At 37.9% G+C, this 22567-nt stretch overlaps 1 protein-coding gene across 7 annotated transcripts in view; it reads right to left on the bottom strand.

Moving 5' to 3' along the window:
• Positions 1 to 22567, bottom strand: part of MYO16 (myosin XVI) — a 773187-nt gene that overhangs the window by 191489 nt on the left and 559131 nt on the right. For all 7 annotated transcript variants that reach the window (XM_054249238.2, XM_017970444.5, XM_078347436.1 and 4 more), the window contains exons 22-23: positions 11991 to 12143; positions 6911 to 7111 (exon numbers count right to left, since the gene is read on the bottom strand). In XM_054249238.2, the coding sequence (XP_054105213.2) occupies positions 6911 to 7111; positions 11991 to 12143 (354 nt within the window). The remainder of the gene's footprint in view (positions 1 to 6910; positions 7112 to 11990; positions 12144 to 22567) is intronic.

The raw sequence follows: 22567 nt of genomic DNA, 5'->3' as shown, positions 1-22567 counted from the left end.
TTGCAAGCCAGGAATGGGGGCCTGCAAGGCAGGGATGCCAATGGCTGGCTACCACCAGAAGCTGGTAGAGAGGCTTGGAACAGTCCAATCCTGCCAATGCTTGACTTTGAATTTCTATCCTTCGGCACTGTGAAAAAATAAATCTCTGTTGTTTTAAGCTATCCAGGTTACCGTACTTGGTTTTGGCAGGCTTAGGACATTCATATGCAGCTGTGAAATCTGGTGGATCACTGGACTTCACCAGGGCTTATTTACCTGGCAAACAGAAATAGTAATATTTATATTCAAGAATGTGATGACAACACCACAGAAGTACTTCGCAAACACGAAAATGTCACGCAAGCTTCATTATTGCTTGCAATATTACTGCAAGGAATTGCAAAGAATCATCATTGCGAGGAATCATTATGGATGAGGGTGGAATGAGATCAAGAAAATTTGAATCAGACCAAGACCCTGATTTGAGGGAAGATAAGATTTGGAAAGAGAAAGAAAAGGGGTGTTCCAGGTAAGGAAAAGCACATGAGCAAAACCTGAGAGAGACAAGTATAGGAATCACTTAAAAACGAATCAAACATGGCAAGGAAACTCTACAATGTTGCCTGATAAAACTACTCACTTCTCTTGTCATCTGTCGAGATGAACCAATAAATACTTTATTAGTTTCCTAGGGCTGCTGCAACAAATAACAAGAAATCAGGTGGCTCAAAACAAGAGAAAAGTGTTCTCTCTCAGGACAGGAGGCCAGCACCCTGATATCCGGCCAATCTGCACCCCCAGAGGCTCAGTGGGACCCTTTCTGCCTCTTCCAGCTTCTGGGAGTTCCAGGTGTTCCTCAGCTCCTGGCTATTTCAATAGCTGACCCCGTGGTCACGTGGCCTCCTCCTTTTCTCTCTCAAATCTCTCTCTGCCTAACTCTTAGAGTATGCTTTGGATGTAGAGTCCACCCAGATAATCCAGAATCATTTCCTCATCTCAAGACCAGTAACTTAATTATATAAATGAAGACCCTTTTTCTAAATAAGGTCATAAGGTCATATTCACAGCCTCCAGGGATGAGGGCCTGGAAATATTTTTGGAGGGCTCCCATTCAACCCGTTATAATGCATAAGTGTTTGCAGGCAGAAGGAGCTAGGACGGGGATGCATCATCTAGGTGTAAGAACGATATCACCAACCTGATGCCTATAGACCATTCAGGCCAATCACAATGGGATGCTTATCCGAGATCGAAAGAGATTCGCTTCATGCTAAAATAAATTTTCATACTAAACTTTCAGACGAAGATTCTATGCAGACAACAAACAAGTGTCATAAAGGTAGATGTCATACATTGTATAACTATTAATTTTTACCTATATTTTCCCTAAGGCAATTTTCATTACTTAGGGTTGTTTTAGTATCTCCTGATCTATCTGCTCATCTCACATAAAAATTTAGGAACTTAAAAATACTATTTCTTACGAAAGTTAGTTTAGAATCACCTTAATGGAAATTTAACTCTCCTAAGAGCCAATGTCTTTTGCCAAACTATAATTCTTTCTTACTTCAAGACTCTTAATTTTAATAGCCAATAAAATTAGACACATTTCTGAATTTAATGCTTATCCATCATGCTAATCACCAGTAGAATTTTAAGAACAGCCCCTATAAGTGATAATCCCATGTATGATTTAATGTTTGCTAAAACAAATAACTAACCAAAAAACCCTACAAGCTTTCCATAATTCAGATTCATGATCATCAATGAGACCCTGTTAATATTTCATGTACAGCCTTTTCCCATTTACTTTAAAATATTTCTGTAATGGAGATTGGGAAACATACCATGCTCCTATGAGTAATGAAAAATTCAAATGTGTTTACAGAACATTTTCAGCTATAATTTAAATAATGTTGCTTAAACATTTCTAAAAGCACCTCTGAGTCTCTGTTCCAAACAAGACTGTGAAGTGTGGCTAGGCTTCCTGGTCAGAGCTTTCAGGATAGGTGAGTCCCTCCAGGTGAGGCTGGTTGCCAATATCATCCAGCAGTAATAATCATTCTTCCTATGAGATGTAATGAATTTCCACTAAAAAGACCAGGTAATTCCGTTATGGAGGAACAAGTGGTGATAAGAAAGATGTGTTCTATCCCATCCCCTGGCCAAAAAAGTCACAACAAAACCAAGGACCCAGGGCCATTGAGCTGTCCCTTGGGGCCAACTTTACTACAGGAGAACTATTCAGCAATGTTCATCCTATTGTCCAAACTAGACCTTGCATGTTGATTTCAAATCAGTTAACTTCTTCTACATCTCTTGATTTATAACATGCAGAATGTGTTGCTGCTTTTTCTGAAACTGCAATAGCTCAAAATTTAAGTGTGTCTACATTTGACTATTCAAATGGTATGTGGCTTGACATATTGCCACAAATTACATATAATCTACACTGTAACATGTAACATGTGAATGAGTCCTCAGGGAATCTTTTGGCTAAGACTCATTAATACATCTCAGTACAATAAAAGATTTTCATAAAACCACAAAACTGACTCCCATGATAAAATCTTGTTTAAAAAAATAAAGGTGATTTTAAGGAACATTCATGTTTCCACAGGGATTTAGGCTGTGAACCAACTAATCAACTGGTATCCCCTGTTTCGCTTTATTTCTATCGGAACTCAGTGAAATAACTGTTAATTTAAACTTAGTTGTTTGCTTCAAAATTTTCTAAAAATAATTAAAACTAAAAGTTGAAATTGTAAGTGAATGTAGAGCAACTTTTTAAACTCAACATAATTTTTAAACTATTATTCCAAAGGACATTTCCCCTTACTTTAATGCAATTAGCATTTATTGAACATCTAGTGCGTCTCCAATACAGAATACAAACAGACTCAGAAGGCGTATCAAATATAGATCCGCTTACCATCGCTTCCATAAAACCTTTAGAAAAGTAATTTTCTAAAATCGTCGTTTTTTATTGTAAATTGTTAAATGCTGCCTAGAAATTCAACAAATATTTACTGTGAAGAAAATACAGGCTAAAAAATTGAAATACACAAAGATTCCTGTTTTTCTAAAGAATTTTTAAAAGTAAAATCTCTCAAATTTAAAGAACATAAATTTTACATAAAATATATACATTTTATGTAAAATTTATGTATATAAATTTACAAATATATAAAAATTTAAATGTAAATATATACATATACATTATATATAAAGTATAAACATATAATATATTATACATAAATATATACATATTTATATATATAAATATATACAAATAGAAATATATGTATATATGTATATATAAAAATATATATTGATAAATTTGATATATATATACATATGTACACATATTCATAAATTTGTATATGTATATATAAATATTTAATATATAAACACATATTTATTATAGTAAATATATAAATATTTAATAAATATAAATGTATGTATATATATATTTCTATTTGTATCTCTAAATATGTACATATAGTTATATTTTAATCATATATACACTATACATAAACATATAATATATATTGATACACACTTTACATACATATAAAATCCTCCGTGGATTTCCCTCCGACATGCCACTCACCACCCAACCTTCTTCAGAGACCGCGGCACTGCAGTGCCTCTCAAAGCTCCTCTTCAGCCCGACCACCACATCACCCAGGTGCACTTCCTATTGACCCTCTTCTTCCTTCCCTTGTTTTTAGCATACTCCTTTTCTACTAACTTCCATGCTCCGTCTCTTCCATTCTTTCCCTGAGTGCCATAATCAAGATACGCATTTCCAAGTCTGTAACCACACGTCCAAAAACAAGCAACCTATTTTATCTCAGCACCAACTGTTTTCAACGTCATTTTAGAAGCTGCATGACAAACCCTCAAACTCGGAACATCTAAAACCGCACAGCATTCCTCCCAAGCTGCGGCATCCTCCAGGGGTTCCTCTTGGTTGCTGTAACACCAGCCTCTGTCAGGGAGTCTGACGAGAGCCCTCACTGTCCTTCCAGGCTGTGCCTCCTTAGCTTCGCACGTGCTGTCAGTCACCGTCCCTGCTTCCTCCAAACGCCGTCTCTTGCCCGTCACTATTGCTCAAATGCAGACCTTGACAGGCATTTCCAAAGGCCCCTTTACTACTTTACCAATATCACCTGTATCAGGCCCTCTGCTTTTCTTTCTTTCTTTTTTTTTTTTTTTTTTTTTTTTGAGACAAAGTTTCGTTCTTGCTACCCAGGCTGGAGTGCAATGGCGCGATCTCGGCTCACCGCAACCTCCGCCTCCTGGGTTCAGGCAATTCTCCTGCCTCAGCCTCCTGAGTAGCTGGGATTACAGGCACGTGCCACCATGCCCAGCTAATTTTTTGTATTTTTAGTAGAGACGGGGTTTCACCATGTTGACCAGGATGGTCTCGATCTCTTGACCTCGTGATCCACCCGCCTCGGCCTCCCAAAGTGCTGGGATTACAGGCGTGAGCCACCGCACCCGACCTTTTTTTTTTCTTTCATTGCTTCATCTTCCTACCCCGTCTAACAACACTTAACGAGCTAACAGTGTCAAGAGGACAAAGCCCTTGGTTGTACGCGCGTATTTACTCATGGCTTGGTCCAACCCAACCTTCTTAGACAGGCCACCCACCTACCGCTTTTTCTATATGAAACTGAACTTCTGACACAACTTCCCAAACACTAGGTAGGTGCTGTGTTGGAATGGCATCGCCCATCCACCCTGGCTCCTGCTTGTACCGCCGAGGCTGAAAAGGAGAAGGCTGTTTTCCACACGGCCTTGCCCCTGGGATCCAGTTGCTCTTTAGTTTCCACCAGTCTGGTGTGATGGCACAAGACTCAGAAGCAGATGTAGTGAGGGCCACGCTGCTGCTGCTTCTGCTGTGTTCCCTGATAAGCCTCAGTGAAGATGATTTTCCCTCGCAGTGGGAAGCTCCAGGTCTAGTCCCTCCTTCAATGTGGAGTGGTTGGGAATGCATATGCTACTTGGGCAGATGGGAGCAGGGACAGAATCAGTAACTAGCAGCAGCTTCTCCATTTGCCTAGAGGCTTCCTGACCTAACATAAGGCTGTAACTGTCTTAGTAACTCTGTTACTTAGTAACTCTGTGGTGTCCTTTAAGGGTCATTTCTGAAAGTCCAACTTAGAGTCTTCCAGTGATTATTTTCCCAAACCAAATTATTTTCTACTTGAATAGGTAGGGTGGATTCTGTCCTATACAACTGAATCCTGAATCAAAATTCTATGGCTCTATAAGAATATCCTCTTTTTCTTTTACAATTACCCTTGAAGGTCTGGGTTTGGAAATCATTGCTACACATTTTTTAAGCCATTAATTGCTTCCTTCTCTACTGTAATACATACGTTTGTTAATATTATTATATCAACATAATACATTATTCATGTTAATATTTGTTAATTTGCCTTTCCCTATTTGAAGCTGAGATATTTGAGGGCAAGGAATAGGTTTCCTTCATCTTTGATTCTCAAATTCTCCTTCTTTGGCATCAGGCAGCCTCTCTGGGAACACTGGTCAAAATGAACTGAAATACGCTGTAAGACGGTGGTGAGAGATTTGCCTCCAGCATGCAGTCTGTACTAAGTGGGGCCAAAGGGGTAAGAGGAGGAGACAGGGCTGCACATGCGAAAGTGGAAGACGGTAACCACAGCAGGGATCTAGACTGAGGATAAGCAAACATGGATTTAATACTGGAAGGTGGGTAAAATTTGATCTTGTTAAGAAGGCAAGTAGGAGATTTCAAACATAACGTAAAGGACTTTAAGGGAGGCCAAAATCTAGAAGAGGTGAGTGATTAGAAAAAATAACCTGAACAGAGGTCCTGCACAGGGGAGTTATGACAGGTAAGTCATGGAAAAAAATTATGATCAGCTTGGAGAAAACTTATATTAGCCCAGACTAAGGAAAATGATAATTTTTATAAGGTAAGAGGAAGTCCTTGAAAGTTTTAAAGGAAGAAGCCTGTTTTACAAACCTGTTTAGAGAACTGGGAGATATCTGAGAGAGTGGCTTTTCTTCCTTCCTAAATTTGACATGTTTTAAGAAATAATGTTTTTTCTTTTTTTTTTGTATGTTTTTATTATACTGTAAGTTCTCGGGTAAATGTGCAGATCATGCAGGTTTGTTACAGAGGTATATACATGCCGTGGTGGTTTGCTGCCTCCAAACCCTCGTTACCTCCATTAGGTATTTCTCCTAATGTTATCCCTCCCCAATCTCCGCACCCCCTGCTATTCCTCCCCCAGTTTCCTACCCCACAACAGACCTCAGCATGTGATGTTCCCCTCCCTGTGTCCATGTGTTCTCATTGTTCAACACCCACTTATGAGTGAGAACATGAGGTGTCTGGATTTCTGTTCTTGTGTCAGTTTGCTGAAAATGATGGTTTCCAGATTCATCCGTGTCCATGCAAAGGATATGAACTCATTCTTTTTTATGGCTGCATAATATTCCATGGTGTATATGTGCCACATTTTCTTTATCCGGTCTATCATAAATAAATAATTCTTTAATACTGAAAACTACATTCAAGGCAAGAAAACTCAGATGTCCAATGTTTATTCCAATTCCAATGTTCAATGAAAAACATTCCAAAGTTTATAGCAGAGATTTCTGTATTAAATCCAGGGATCCTTTGCTCATAAAAAGTTATAATTCTAAAATGATTATGAGAAGGCTTGTACATCATGCATTATTATTCTGAAGATGTTAATTCCTTATCAGGCTAAAAAAATTGCTTAGAAAAGTACACGTTGTGGGTTGTTCATCCAGCTTCCATTTATCCAAACAATACACCTTAAAATATCAACAGCTCTAGAGCTTAGATCTAGACCAGGACCTTTGACCATTAGTGCATATGAAAAATGACACCATTCTGGTGACTTACCCTTCCTGCGTAGTGCATGATGGTGAATGCGGCACCGTGGTCTTTGAGGGCAAGGTTCCCATTCCCGTCCTTCATGGGAGAGTAGACAGCATTTGTGTTTGAGGATTCTAGGAGACTTTGTAGCTTTTTTGGAAAATTTGATTCCATTGACCAAATCATTTGACTTTCTTCATCCAATAAGCTGAGAAATCCAGATGGCTTCTGAGAGTTAAGAAGAGATGGGGAGTTGTTTTGTCTGTTACTTAGTTTGATATTTCTGTTATTATTCATGCATGCTTATTTAGATTATTATATTCATACAGACACTCAGAAAATGAATCACATTTTACCTTCATATATTTCTATTTCTGCCCTATCACCCAGCAGGGCTCTGATGTAAAGTAGGCCCCCAATAATGTTGATCTAATTAATGAATGAACAAATAAATGAAAAACGTATTGTAATGTCATTAAAATACTGTAGTTATTTGAAAAGTACATTTTCATCTTAATAACTGTCAAACTTCTAATTTAAGTTTTATAAGTCATAGCTTCAAACTTTCTTTAGATCCCAAAATTGGAATATCATAGTCACTTCTTCCTGCCAAGTAGGATTTTTCCATCATTTTTTTTTTTTTTTTTTGAGGCAGGGTTGCACTCTCTTGTCCAGGATGGAGTGCAGTGGCATGATCTTGGCTTACCGCCACCTCCACCTCCTGGGCTCTAGTGATCCTCCCATCTCAGCCTCCTGAAAAGCTGGGACTACAGGCACACACCACCATACCCAGCTAATTTTTGTTTTTGTTTTTGCTTTTTTTTTTTTTTTAATAGAGATGAGGTCTTACTGTGTTGCCCAGGCTGGTCTCAAACTCCTGAGCTCAAGCAGTCTGGCCGCCTTGGCCTCCCAAAGTGCTAAGATTACAGGCCTGAGCCACTGCACCCAGCTTTGCCATAATTTTTATGACTTACCATCATTATTAGCTTATTTTTTGATAAGTTTCTCTTCTCATGAATAGGTATGGAATATTTTATATTAGAAGTTTGACAGTTTATAACTACTGAACAATAAAACTAAAATCTCATATATATCAAACAACAATGTGAAATAAGTCTCATCTGAGAGCAAAGGCTGCTTAAATAACTTCCCAGCCTCTTATATTCCATGCCCCACACGTGGAATGCCTTCTGGCCACATGATTTAGACCACAGCTCCCCAACCTTTCTGACACCAGGGACTGGTTTTGTGGAAGACAATTTTTCCACAGACCAGGGGTTGGGGGATGATTCAAGTGCCTTACATTTATTGGGCACTTTATTTCTATTCTTCGTAGAATGCAATATATGATGAAACAGTTACACAATCACCGTAACGTAGAATCAGGCATTAGATTTTCATAAGGAGTGCACAACCTAGAGCCCTCTCACAGGTTCCTGCTCCTTTGAGAATCGAATGCCACCACCGGTTTGACAAGAGGTGCCTCTGTGGTGCTACAGTGGCTGTAACTAAAGGTGAAGCCTGCTTACCAGCACTTGCTCCTCACCTCCTGCTGTGTGGCCTGGCTCCCAACAGACCACCGAGTAGGACTGGTCTGTGCCCCAGGGGTTGGGGACCCCTGGCTTAGATGACTATTGAATAACTTCTTACCTAGTGCTCTTTATTTTTTTTTTAAATTTTTTATTGCATTTTAGGTTTTGGGGTACATGTGCAGAACATGCAAGACAGTTGCATAGGTACACACATGGCAGTGTGTTTTGCTGCCTTCCTCCCCTTCACCCACATTTGGCATTTCTCCCTAGACTATCCCTCCCCAGCTCCCCCCGCCCGCTGGCCCTCCCTTTTTCCCCCCAATAGACCCCAGTGTTTAGTACTCCCCTCCCTGTGTCCATGTGTTCTCATTTTTCATCACCCGCCTATGAGTGAGAATATGCGGTGTTTCATTTTCTGTTCTTGTGTCAGTTTGCTGAGAATGATGTTCTCCAGATTCATCCATGTCCCTACAAAGGACACGAACTCATCATTTCTGATTGCTGCATAATATTCCATGGTGTATATGTGCCACATTTTCCCAATCCAGTCTATCATCAATGGGTGCTCTTTATCTTTTCTTTCTATTGTGTCCCCTAGGAATATTTGTTTTTTCTTAACATTTCAAATCTACCTTTTAAAATAAGGTAATTTATGAAACTTTGTCACATGAATCCCTAATATATCTTAATTGTTCTCACTGCACTTTTAAATGTGTAGATAAAGAATAATCTTCTCAGGAAGCAAAGAGACATATATTGACCCCTTTGGTGATTTCAGTTTGTATTTTGACCTGAGGTCACCAAACCCTACCACGACAGGCATCCCAAAATGTTAATTATTTCCTAGTGAAGGCCATTCCTTTGTGTCTTAAATATTTTAGTTGTTTTAGGCCTTTCAGCATCTCCTGATCCTGCTAAAAGAAATCCAGACTGTGATTGTCTGAGAGCTGCAATGGTGAGATCATTCCCTTGCCAGTCCAAGGGAGTGAAAGCAAATAACGCCAGCCATGAGACAGACGCACACCGCTGGTGGGGCTCACACAGCAGAAGGACATGCACACCGCTGGTGGGGCTCACACAGCAGAAGGACGTGCACGCCGCTGGTGGGGCTCACACAGCAGACGGACGTGCACACCGCTGGTGGGGCTCACACAGCAGACAGAGCTTCTGGAAGATATCCAGCAACGACAGCCATTTCTAGAAAGAGAAACCAAATAAGTTCCCTGGGAAGGAAAGAGAGGAAGGCCTCATAGGGTGGAGAATGGCAGGAGAAAGGAAGTAGGAATGCCTGCAATAGCAAGCTGACCCACCCCACCAAGTCACCTGAGGTCAGCAATGCCTGGTGAGACTTTTGTTGGCAACACAAAAGTGTATTTGGATAAAGGAATTTGGAGAAGAAGACCTCTTACTGGGAATGCTGGCTCAACAGGAAGTTCTACAGAGTACATTGCGAGAAGTTGAGAGTGGCCAGGGACACCATGAGAAGTCCCCTGAAGAGGCTAGAGGTCAAGAAATTTCTATATGAAGAAATAAATATTTATATAGTAATATATATTTAATATATTTAATATTTAATATATTAACATTTAAATATATTAAAATATATATTACTATATATATGTATGTATATATATACACACATACACACACACACATAGAGAGAGAGAGAAAATAGAGAGAAGCCCTAGAAGAAAACAGAGTATGTGAGAAGCTTGCCAAGGATTGGTTTCATCTGTGATGTCTTCAAAATCAAACAGTTCTTTATTTCAATTAATAGCAAGCTATTTGCTGAAGAGCAAGCAAAATGTTGATATGACAATATTATACATCACTCCTTCCTCTATCAATCTGAGCGTCAGGTCAAGATACTTCTGTAAATGCTGTTACAGATTCACATACAAACGTACACAAGACACACAGCAGAAAGACAAATGAGCCACTGCAAGGTTGTCTGCAGGTCTGTTCCGGTTTCAAGGGCAGTGATAGATCTCTTCTTTGGGGTGAAAATATTCATTTATTTGGTAAAGCTGTCAATAGGTATTGTGGTAACTCAGATAAGGCCCTAAATCAGTATAGAGAAGACAGAAATTCAGACAGCTAATTGATTCTGCTCCAGAAATCAAGCTGATGTTTTCCAGGGATAAGGTGGCTGATTGCTAGCAACATTTTTTTAAGCATTATTATTTGTATTGTATTCAAATTAAAAACAAAATCTTGTGTGTGATGTTTTCTGGATGTCTGAAATAAAGCCATAAAAGAACCAGACAATTAACCTTCTAGACTTTGAAAACTAGCACAAGTGTCTAAAGACAAAAATATAACACAGGGAAATAAGTCCTAAGAAAGGGATTAATGACTTTCAGTCCCTTTAGCAGTAAAGGCTTAGAAGAGATTGAATGGCTCTACTCCATGTGAAAGGTTACCACATGCAGCTTCACCTTCATCAAATACTGCAGAGTACAACAAAATGGACCAGACCCTAGGAGGATTTGGTAAAAATCTGGATCAATCCCTCCCCTCAGAGGCAAAGACGGACAGGTAATCCTTGAAATACAAATATGGCCCATGAAGTATTCACTCTGATGACCCCTGGTTCACAGCAGAAGAGAGCATGGCAAGCTCGATAGAAGGGGTAGATGCCTGAGACTTCCTGCATTCAATTACGTATACAGTCCTGCCAGTCTGAAGACCTTTTTAAACCTCAAAATTAATTAATTATGGGCTATGTATGCCATAATGAGAGCTTTCTGGAGGAAGACGGCTGTAATTTTAAAAAAGAAAAATGCTGACAAGTTAGTAGCAAGAACAAGAAAATGTCAAATAGAAAAATGCATGAAATAATTTAGAAACCTATCTTCATAGAAGGAGAGAATAAAAGAAAGAGAGAATAAAGAATATTCTCCAAATAGCTGAATGCTGTCTGTTTTCAACAATGTCCATGTGTCTTAGAGATGCTGTGAGTAAATCCATTTAATGTATTCTTATATTAGTAGGTCGCAATTGCTGTTTATGTGATAGACTTTGGCTTATATGATAGAGACACTGAGTCAAAATTTTTTCATTGTAAAGCAGAAAAAATAAAGAGAACTATAAACACCCGCAGATGCCATGACACTCTTAATTTAGGCCATATTAAATATGTGTTTATATGTTTTTCCTGCCAGTTTTTCCAAGTTTAAATCTTAAAAACTTTGAAGATAAATTAACAAAAAAGATTCTGTTGAACTTGTTTTATGGAATGATTAATCCTAGGTATTATTTTATAAAAAGTCAGTTTTTTACAATAGACACTTACAATTGCCAAAAGGAGAGTTTTAGTGATGTGGAATAAACAATGATGAATATTTCTATATAAAAATGATCTGATATTTCTTGTCCTTTTAATGAATTGGTGATCCTCCAAATTCCCTTTCAGGAAAGGACAACTTGTGCACCTCAATAGAATTGGAAAATTATTGCAGAATCTCACATATAAAGATATCTCAAATGTAAGGCCTCCTGAAAGAAAATTCTTTGTCTCCAGTATATTCAAGTCCATGTATCCTGTTAAGTATCTAATTATATTGTATGAATACCTGGAAAAAAAAATCCAAAACTCCATTCTGGTTACCAGGAGAATATGCTGTTTCCATGGTAACTCCTTCCTGTACACATTCCACTTGCTCCTGGAGAAAAAGCACTTCATTGATATAATCGTGCATCTTCTCATTGGTCATGTTGACACAAAGCTATTGTGGGGAAAAAGAGAAAACATTTCACAAGACAGCACAGCAATGCATATTCACTTGTTCAATGACACAGTTTCAGATTGGTAAACTATTGGCTCAGGGAAGTTCCAACCAATTAGTCTATCAAAATAAAGCTTGAAAACGTTGCCTGGGAAGTTGAGTTCCCTTGGAGTCTAGTAATGGACTTGCATATGTTTCACAAAGCAACTGTATCTGAAACCATATTATCTAACAACTCAAAGTACGTTAAAACCGACATAAAGTATGATTACTATATGAACTTACAAATGTTGGGTCTCAAATAGATTTGAGCATTTAAAGTATTTCCAAAAGGAAAATATATTTGAGCTCTCATTAAGAAATGAAGATAAAACTGGGTTTACCATGAGATCCCAGAGAAAAGAGAAGCATTTCCTGAGGGCCTCACTTCCGATTGTATGTTACTGATGGGCAAGAAGGAATGTGGGGCTTCTTTCAGAAATAGTGATCACCAGTCATATTATTTTATTGTAGAAATTATTTTCTCTATCAGAAAAGTTTCCACATTCCTTCAACTGTCAACTTTTCTCTTTCCACAAGACATTCCCATCAGAAAACAAACACGTTTTTTCTTAATCTTAAAAAAAACCCTTTATTTATCTTAAAGTATTTAAAAAACTAAACCGTAACTCAAATCTAACCAACATAAAATCTGACTTCCCCTCTAGGCTACTCTTCTACTTCTCTGCCTCCTTTCATATCAAAACACACACAAACACATACACACACATTCACATGCACACACACATATACATACACATACACACATACATGTACATACATATAACATATATACACATACATACACATATATACAAATACACATACATGGACATGCATACACACACATATACATATCTACACACATACATATACACTTGTACACACACAGGTACATACATACAACATATATACACACATGCACATGCATATACATATACACATACACACATATACACTCATATACATACACAACACATGCACGCAAACACACACACATGTATACACAGGTACATACATACAACACATAACATACACATACACATACATGCACATACACACATGTATACACATACACACAACACATACAAATATACACACATATACACACATACATACACATACAACACACACACACACACACACACAGGGCTGATTTCTACTTATTATCTCACATTTTTCTCCTCCCATTCCCTCTTGAAACCACTCTAGTAAAACTCTTAACACCACAGCATCATCACAATTGCTTCTGTGGAGGTCGTCAGCAATGTGCACATTTCTAAATCCTATGTTCAACTCACGTCCATTTCTCTTGACCCAACCCCACCCCAGCGTTATCTGACTGGGTCAGTTTCTCTCATTCTGTGGGGCATATTCTCACCTGTGCTTTCCAGCTCACTCACTGGCTGCTTCCTCCCTCTCTCCTTTCCTGACCCTTCACCGACGCCTGGCCTGCTCATGTTGGAGTGTCCAAAGGTCTGTCGCTGGGCCTTGTCTCTTCTCTGCCTATATCCACTCCCTTTGTGCACTCACTCAGTCATACAGGCCCTCATGTTCCCTCATCTGTACCCTACACCACCATGTTATACTAGATAAACTTTAAAGCCAGTTAGAATTATTCAGTGCTCAGTAACTAAAAATAATTAAAGATGAATATTTATATAGATGAAAACAATTGATGAAACATTTGAAAAAAATTAGATCTCGTCTTCAAGGGGAATAATATCAAGAATCATATTTAATGAGAAATATACTGTATTTATCTAAACAAATGCCAAAGCTTTGGTTAAAAAAAATAACAATATTGGCCTGGTGCGGTGGCTCACACCTGTAATCCCAGCACTTTGGAAGGCCGAGGTGGGTGGATAACCTGAAGTAAGGGGTTCAAGACCAGCCCGACCAATATGATGAAACCCTGACCCTACTAAAACTACAAAAATTAGCTTGGCATGGTGGCAGGTGCCTGTAGTCCTAGCTACTCGGGAGCCTGAGACGGGAGAATCGCTAGAACCCAAGAGGCAGAAGTTGCAATGAACCAAGATCGCATCACTGCACTCCAGCCTGTACTCCAGCCCAGGTCACAGAGCAGGACTCCATCTCTAAATAAATAAATAAATAATTAAGACTGGACAAAAGAGCACAGAAAAGAAAGAACTTCCTGGGTTCCTCTTTTCCACACACCCCACATCTTCTCCAAGTCTGATATCATCACAATACCTGGAAAGTACGAGTTCCTGCTAGATGTTTCTGTGTCCCACTAATGGGCACTCATGTCCGCTTTCTAGGCCATAGAAGGACAGCTTCCAATGAGCAAGACCAGTCACCTTCCCAAGTGACCAGGTCATGCTGGGTCACTCCACAAGAGAGTTCTCTCAAAGGAAGCTCCCACTTACCCTTAAGGGTGTGGCTAGTAATGAAGTGAGAACTGCATGCACCTGGATGAAAAAGGGCAGGTTCTCACAGATCTAGTTACCTGGGAGAACGGAACATGACATCATTGTAGGGCATGAAGAAGTCTCAGAGGGAAACTCCTTCAGAGAAGAAACAAACATATCAAAGAGCAGAACACTGGTCTGAACATAGGAGGGAGTGTGGCACGGGACGGGTGGATCGGCTATGAAGTTCTAGTCTTCTTGCAGGGTTAGAATGCTGTGCACAGGTGTAGCTAGCTCAAACATCTTCAGAAGCAGGGTGATTAGAGCTTGAGAGGATGGCAGGCAAGGGGGTCTTTGAAGCCAAGACGGGAGAGCTCAAAGTGCAGAGGTTCTCACAACCTGATGGAGCTATTGTAATGATGAATGCACATGGTCATTTTTATTATTAATATAATAGGAGGATAAATACTATTAATATAATAGGAGGAGAAAAATAGTATAGTCGAAATATACCAAACAAAATATTAAAGTAATAACCATATTAAAATAAGATCTCCATATCACATGTTGGCACCCAAACAAAAACAAAAAGTAATTCTTAGCTTCAGGTCAAAACACTGTGCCCCATGACTGCCACCTTTCCTGAAGATTTTTTTGTCTTTCTGCCTTTATGATAAAAGATTGCTTCTTAAATTCAGTGATAAATGCTTTTCTGTAGATCAAAGAAGTTTTCTTAAAATATTCTATTACAACATGAAATCTAAGTTAAAATTTAAAGAAGAACCAGCCACGCTGTGGTGGTTGTAGAAGTCATTTTAACAGCGAAAGCCCTTGAGAGGATTTGTATAAACAGGGTCTCCCCTGGTATCATCTTCTTCTCCCAGCACTCCCTTCGTGATTACCGGATTTCCTTCTTTATATATTATTTTCCCAGTAAGTAACTAGAACTTTTCTTCTCTTTCTTCTGGCAACTAGATTTCAAGACAAATGTGCAAAGCTGGAAGCCCTTTACCTTTTAAATTGTTTCTTAGGTAAACTCACACTTCAGTGATCATTTCTCTTAACTAAAATAGTCACTTCGGATGAGAACATACCATATAAAACATTTAATTTTAAAGGCATTGCTGTCAAGGCAAATATGATTTGAATATGGACACAGACCAATAAATTCTGCACATTATAGCTGGCAGAGGGAGGAGTGGCATTCAGTATCTAAATAGCATAAGAAAAATATTTTCTTTCTTGTAACTGTTACAGTCTAGCACATTCATCCTCTTGAATTATTCCGTCAAGACCAAGTGATGCCAGGAGATCCAGACCTTCATGATCAGCTTCTGTTTATCTTATCCTACGGGGCATGAATCTCCAGTAATGGTTTTGGAAAGAAAAACCATTTCCCATGCAGCTATGTAGCATCTGTCCACAACTGCATCCCTACTGTTAAAGTAATACATTCGTGTGTCACTTTTATTTCAATCATAAATAAAAAATAGAAATTGTTAAAGAGAAATAAAAAATGTTTAAACTATTTCACTTTGCTTCAGAAATAATATTTTGGAGCATTCCTTCAATAATTTGGTATACTCCAATAATAAAGTAATATTGTTATAAAGGAATAATAAATACTATAAAATTAGTAAAGCTTGGGGTGAAATATTTACTGAAAATGTACAGAAAAAAATGCCTTATGGAATCAAACCATTGGAACATATTTTCTTTGAGTATATAACATATACAGTTGTAACTTCTCAAGTTTTTTGTTATTAAAAATACATTTTATCATTTAAAAATTAACACAAATAGGTCTTTTATCTCAACAATTTGACTTAAAACTATTTATAGATAGTACGCTTAAGTAGAATACATTTTAGGAAACAAATTGCTGAGAAATGTTAAATTCATGAAATAAGGTAATGTCTATTACTGTTCAAAATGATAAGAAGTCTGATCAAAAGGATTCCAAAGTTTAAAAAAATCAGTGGTTATTGACAAGAAATGCCCACATTATATGACATTTTGTTTTCCTCTCATTTTGAGAGTCTATAATTGAAAATACTTAGATGGATATGGATGTCTCTTCTCTAACACATTCACTATAATTCTTTTGCTACTTTGTATTCAGAATAGGTTGCAGCTCTTTAAGTACAAAAACTGCTTCCAATCACAATCTGAGTGCATCCCCCTGGCCTTGACTGTCTCACAGAACACAACCTCTGTCGTGTTTCAACTGACCTGAGGCTTCTCATAATAGAAAACAGATACCATAATTGTTTTTTTCTTACTGATATTTTCTTGAATTGAATATTGGCTTCACTGAATCGATTCACTGTTTTAACCAAAGCAGTGAAGTTAAGTGTGAATGTAGGCGAAGCCAGGGCAAATCCCAGGGCTGGAAGGAGCCAGGTCTCAGATTTCTTCCTTTTTTCCACGAAGGTCTAAAGCAATCTACCAAATTTCGGATGATAGAAATGGATGTGGCCTGTGCCTCTGGACAGAGCAACCCAATTTATTCCTCTCCTGGTCAAAATAATCGATAAAACCTACAGTGTCTCTGTGGGACTTCCAGCATTGTTGAGCTGGAGCGTCGGCTGGGAGTTCTTTTGGTGGCATAGGGTGATCTTTACAATACACCTGAATCTTTTATGGTACATCATGTTCTTTGTGTTCTGGTAGAAAAAATATTAAAGTAAATTATTAAAATACCATAGAGAAAATTCCGGCTTCATGTGTAAAACCAAGTAGACTGTGGACTGATTTCCAATTTGTACCTTTTATTACGAAGGTGCTTTCTAGAACTATATTTGTGTTTCCAACAGGGGAGAGTGATATGGAATGGTAGAGCAAATCACTGGAAACACATGTAGTTTAAAACACAACATTTTTCAAAACAATTTTGGTGTGATGTGTAATTAAAATGTTTTGCCTAAAGTGTGCCTTTATTCTAAACTGTTCAGAGCACTCATTGTTTGAACCAAAGTTAAAATATAGAGCTACTGTGCCATGAAATTCAAAACCACTAAAACATGTAGCTAAGGTTAACAATAAGGACATATCATTCGATATCGGATACCTCATTGAAAATTTAAAAGACGTACCCCACAAACCAAATGGTTTGGCCAAAATGGTGGACAGAACCTTATTCTTAATTTATTTTCACTGAACTCTGTTAGGTGTGTGTGGATGTGCGTATGTGGGAGAGTGTCCAACACAATCAGAGGAAGAGAGAGTGAAGATTTTGCAGGCAAATTAGTTTGTGTACCTAGAAGCAGAAATCTGCATCAGTAATTGAGATCATTGGCTTCAATGCAAAACAATCATTAATTTTTCAAATCTACCTATTGTAGAGTTGTTTCGGGATTCCATTAGATCTCCAGATATTCCTGAGTAGATATAAATGTGGGTGAAAGGCGAGTATTCATAAATGGCCATGAATAATCACCAAGTAACTGCTTAGATAGTATGTGCTCTTCTGTAATTCAAATACATGCTTTGTACAGGAAGTGCCACTGCTAAATGGTTTAATAATAAAAATTATGCACCCCTGGAACACACTCTAGGAACAGAACCTTTTTGCTTATCCAGATGGCTCATCATTTGTATTAATGACAAACAATTTCTTAAGTAAATTTTCACCAACTGTTCTCCCTTTATTTTTATTACTCAGTGAAACATATTTGAAATAAAAATGTAATAGAGCATGGCATATACATCACAGAATTAAAGTAGGAGATTAATTAAAGCTGACTCCAGCTGAAGGCAGAGCCCCAGGCAGTGATTCTGAATCCTATCTGCACATTGGAATTAATGGAGAAGCTTCTTAAGAAAGGCTGATGTCTGGGCCTGACCCCAAACCAATTAAATCGGAGTGGGGCACAGGCATTGATATATTTAAAAAGCTTTCCAGGTGATTCTAATGGGTAGATATGGTTGAATACACTGAGATAGATGGTAAAATCGAGAATGCACTATGCATTAACTAATTTGCTCATTAGTTAATATATATGTGTATATATAAGATATTAATGTGTGTGTGCACATGAAACAGGAGAGGGGGGAGAGGGAGAGAGAGAGAGAAAGACAGAGAGAGAGAGAGAGAGAAAGAGAGAGAGAGAGAGAGAGAGAGAGAGAGAGAGAGAGAGAGAGAGAATACTGTTAGATTTTAGATATTCAACATTCCTGAAATATGTTGAGGAGAACACTAATCGTATGAGACTTTAATAGCTATTGGCTAAAAACACTACATAGGCAGAAACCCATTGGGGAAACATGGAGATAAGTTAATAGGCTTCTCTCCAGGACTTCTCAGGGACTTGAACACGTCAAGTGTACTGTAAACCTCAAGTTTTTGGAAGATCACCTCGGGGCTCACCAGACTGCTCCAGGTGCTTCTCCAAATCAACTATCCCCAATTTCCATATATTGCCTATGAAATGGTGGGTATAGGAGGTTGGCGAGGGGATAGCACCTCTCTTGTTTATTTCAGTTTGTAAAGTCTAATTCATTTTGTCTTCTCAGAATCTACCATTGTAGAGGCCTTTCTTTCCTACCATTCCTATTTGGGGAAGGTCCTGTTTACTCTTTTGCTAGCGCCATCACTCCTACCTTGATGGAGAATACTACCTCTGCCAATAAGCTGATCTTATTTTAAAAATAGAGGACCCGGGTGCTTGGTAGCCACAGCAGAGAAGGGCTGCTTTCTTTACCAGAGCCCCACATCAGGACCTGCAGTCAACGTGCAGGAAGTAAACTGGGCGCACATCCGCTATCACCCGCAGCCGACCACCTGGCCCCAGGCTACCACATCTGCTTTTATTTGTATTTGTTTTTTCATCCTTCTATTCCCCTTTCCCCTTGTCTTCATTTTTTAAATTTTTTAATTTTGTTAAATTACTATTTCTTAAAGGAACCGATCATCTTTCCTTCTCTGGCTTCCCTTGATATTTTAAAATTAAAGTATATATAACAAATTTTAAGCAAATATAAATGTCAGTTACTTCACATGTCTATAGACATTGTTTTATACAAATAAGAAACACTTTCTCTCTTTACAATCTTTCTTTTATTCTATTACTCAAAACAACAAAATCTAGTATTTTGATGGGTTTACTTCATGATTAGATTCTCCTTTAATATAAGTAACTTTTACTTTAAGATTTGAAGAATTGGTCTTCAAAAAGGAGTCCATCAACTACAAGTTAACTGGCTCAATTTATTGCCAAATCTTATATAATAATATGCTAAGATCAGGATTAAAAAATGCAAATTTAAAGTATTAGCTATACGTATTATGTATGATACCTTGTACACAAAATATATCCCTCAATTTAAATAGAAGCCATGCCTAGAGTTGGAAACAAACTCTGGTTAAAATGCTGTTATTTTAGAGCTTCGGTCACTCTATCCAATTTGTTCAATATTTTTCAAAACAAATGTTCGTTTCCTTGTTTAGTAATAAACCCTTAAAATCTGGAGAACATCATTCTCAGCAAACTGACACAAGAACAGAAAATGAAACACCGCCTGTTCTCACTCATAGGTGGGTGATGAACAATGAGAACACATGGACACAGGGAGGGGAGCACTACACACTGGAGTCTATTGGGGGGAATAGGGGAGGGACAGCGGGGCAGGGAGCTGGGGAGGGATAACCTGGGGAGAAATGCCAAATGTGGGTGAAGGGTAGGAAGGCAGCAAAACACACTGCCATGTGTGTACCTATGCAACTGTCTTGCATGTTCTGCACATGTACCCCAAAACCTAAAATGCAATAAAAAAAATTTTATTCATATAGTCCAAAACCCATGATTAATATATAATTTCTACCAAAATAAGAATCTGTTTTCAAAAAGTTGCAATTATTCAGAATTAAATGCAAAGTTTAGAGATACTGAAGAGCAAACTGATAGCATGGCCTGTGCTGGGTTGGGTCCTGGGGTCTCAGGTATCTGCCTCTGAATTCCCACTGGGCCTCATACAACTTGTGGGGATAACTCTTTATTTTTTTAAAGAGCTGTTTTAGGAATTAAAATTATATTTAAAAAAATATGACTAATAGTAGGAGCTCAAGAAATTGTAGCCATTTTCAATTATTATCGGAAAACTACATGGAAGCATTTTCCCAGTTTGTGCATCTGGGATGGAAGTGCTGTGGGTGGACAGCCACAGTCATAAATTTCAGCCTTTTCCTGGTCATTAAGATAACTCAATTCACTCTTCTCTAAAGTGATCTGATAGATGTTTTCAAATGTATTCATTCTCCTTATTAAGCTTTGTAACATTTCCTTTTAATCATCCTGGTACTCTGCAATGAAAAAGATACACCGGCATTATGTAATTTATTTATTTATATTAAATTGATTTGGTGATAAATTCCACTATGGAATAAAATGGCACATAAAATGTATGAAGAATTTATGTTTCTGCACATAATAGAATAATTCATATTGAGTCCTAAGAGAAATACAAACAAATGAGACATCAAATGAAGTTTAGAAAATATATACTAATAAAATTTACATTTAGCTTTCTATGAACCTTTGGAACTGAAAAGAGCTCTAATTATTAAATCCAAATTCAGACCCTGGTTTTGTGTGAACTTCTATGAGCTACTTAAATTATTTGAGCTCAGAGGTAATATTACTTACAGAGATTTTTGAGGGGAAAATTAATTAAATGTATAGTTTATATGCTCAAAATTCCTAATTATGTTACTACTACCCATTTTGTTTATCTCTCCAAAACAAGTGTTTGAAGACTCTTATATAAAGAAGACCAATAATCATGCTATCTATAAACACAGAATCTGTAAGAGGTATATTATACTAGCATCTCGTTATTTAATTATTCTATCTCCATTTGTTTTTCTGTAGAAACCTGAATAGCATTATGCTACAGCTCTGATAAGTAGTGAAAATAAATGCATTTCCTCATTCAAATTTTTAAAATATCAGATCAACAGCTGATAAGTCCCTGAAATGAATTTGGAAAGTCCAACATCACTGTGAAAAGGAGATACACAGAGCAGAAGATCCTTTAAGATTGACGTAGATATTTAACACATGTATGATTTTGAAATCTATGTGTAAAACAACCGAAAATAAAATGTTATCACATTTGTATATCAATTGATCAGTGGACAGATCAATATTGATATCTAAAAGCTATCAGAAGATACAGTGTGAGTAAAATTACATGGCTCCTGTCCCATACTTAGACGAATATAGCAACCTCTCTCCGTTTGAGCACCCCAGTTCTTTCCATGATGTCCAATCAAAACTGGTCCTTTATCATGCTGAGGTAGACTCAGTTTACCCTCTTCCCTGAACCTGGGCATGCTCATGATTGCGCCAACCTATAGAGGAAGTAATACTATTTGGCCCCTGAAGCTACGTTATCAAACAAGTATACAGCTTCCATATATGTTTCCCCTTTGGGGAAGCCACTCTAGAAAAACCAGCCAACAAATTATGAGAAAGTACACAGAAGCCACAGGAAGAGACCAACATGGAGGGACTCATGCAAGGAGGAACGGAGGCCCCCCAGCCAACAGCCAGTGTTACCCTCTAGATTTGTGATTGAAGGAGGCTTCAGATGCCATTTACCTCCAACACTCCAGTCATCCAGCTAAGGCCCCACACATGATGGACCAGAGACAATCTGTCCCCCTCTGCCCTGTTCAAATATTTGACCCAAACAATAGGTAAGTATAATAAATGTTTATGTGTGCCATTAAATTTTCAGGTAATTCATTACATAATCATAAAAGCTGGAACACTAAAAAAATGTGTAGGACTGGAAAAGAGATTTGGTGCAGAAGTGGGAACATATTAACTGGCTGGAGAAAATCTAATTTAAAAAAAGGAATTTGGCCTTTTAACATTTGTACTGTGCCTACCATACCATAATGTCTGTATAAACTTCAGTGCCTACTACAGGGGCTGGAACTTCGGGCACATACAGTATATGCTCATTGAACGAATAAATCCTAGATTTCTGATGCAACTAAACCAG

This window comes from Callithrix jacchus, chromosome 1 (genome assembly GCF_049354715.1).
Source record: "Callithrix jacchus isolate 240 chromosome 1, calJac240_pri, whole genome shotgun sequence".
Classification (NCBI taxonomy): domain Eukaryota; kingdom Metazoa; phylum Chordata; class Mammalia; order Primates; family Cebidae; genus Callithrix; species Callithrix jacchus.
Note: the sequence above shows the minus strand (reverse complement) of the source record. Positions and strands in the feature narration are given on the sequence as shown.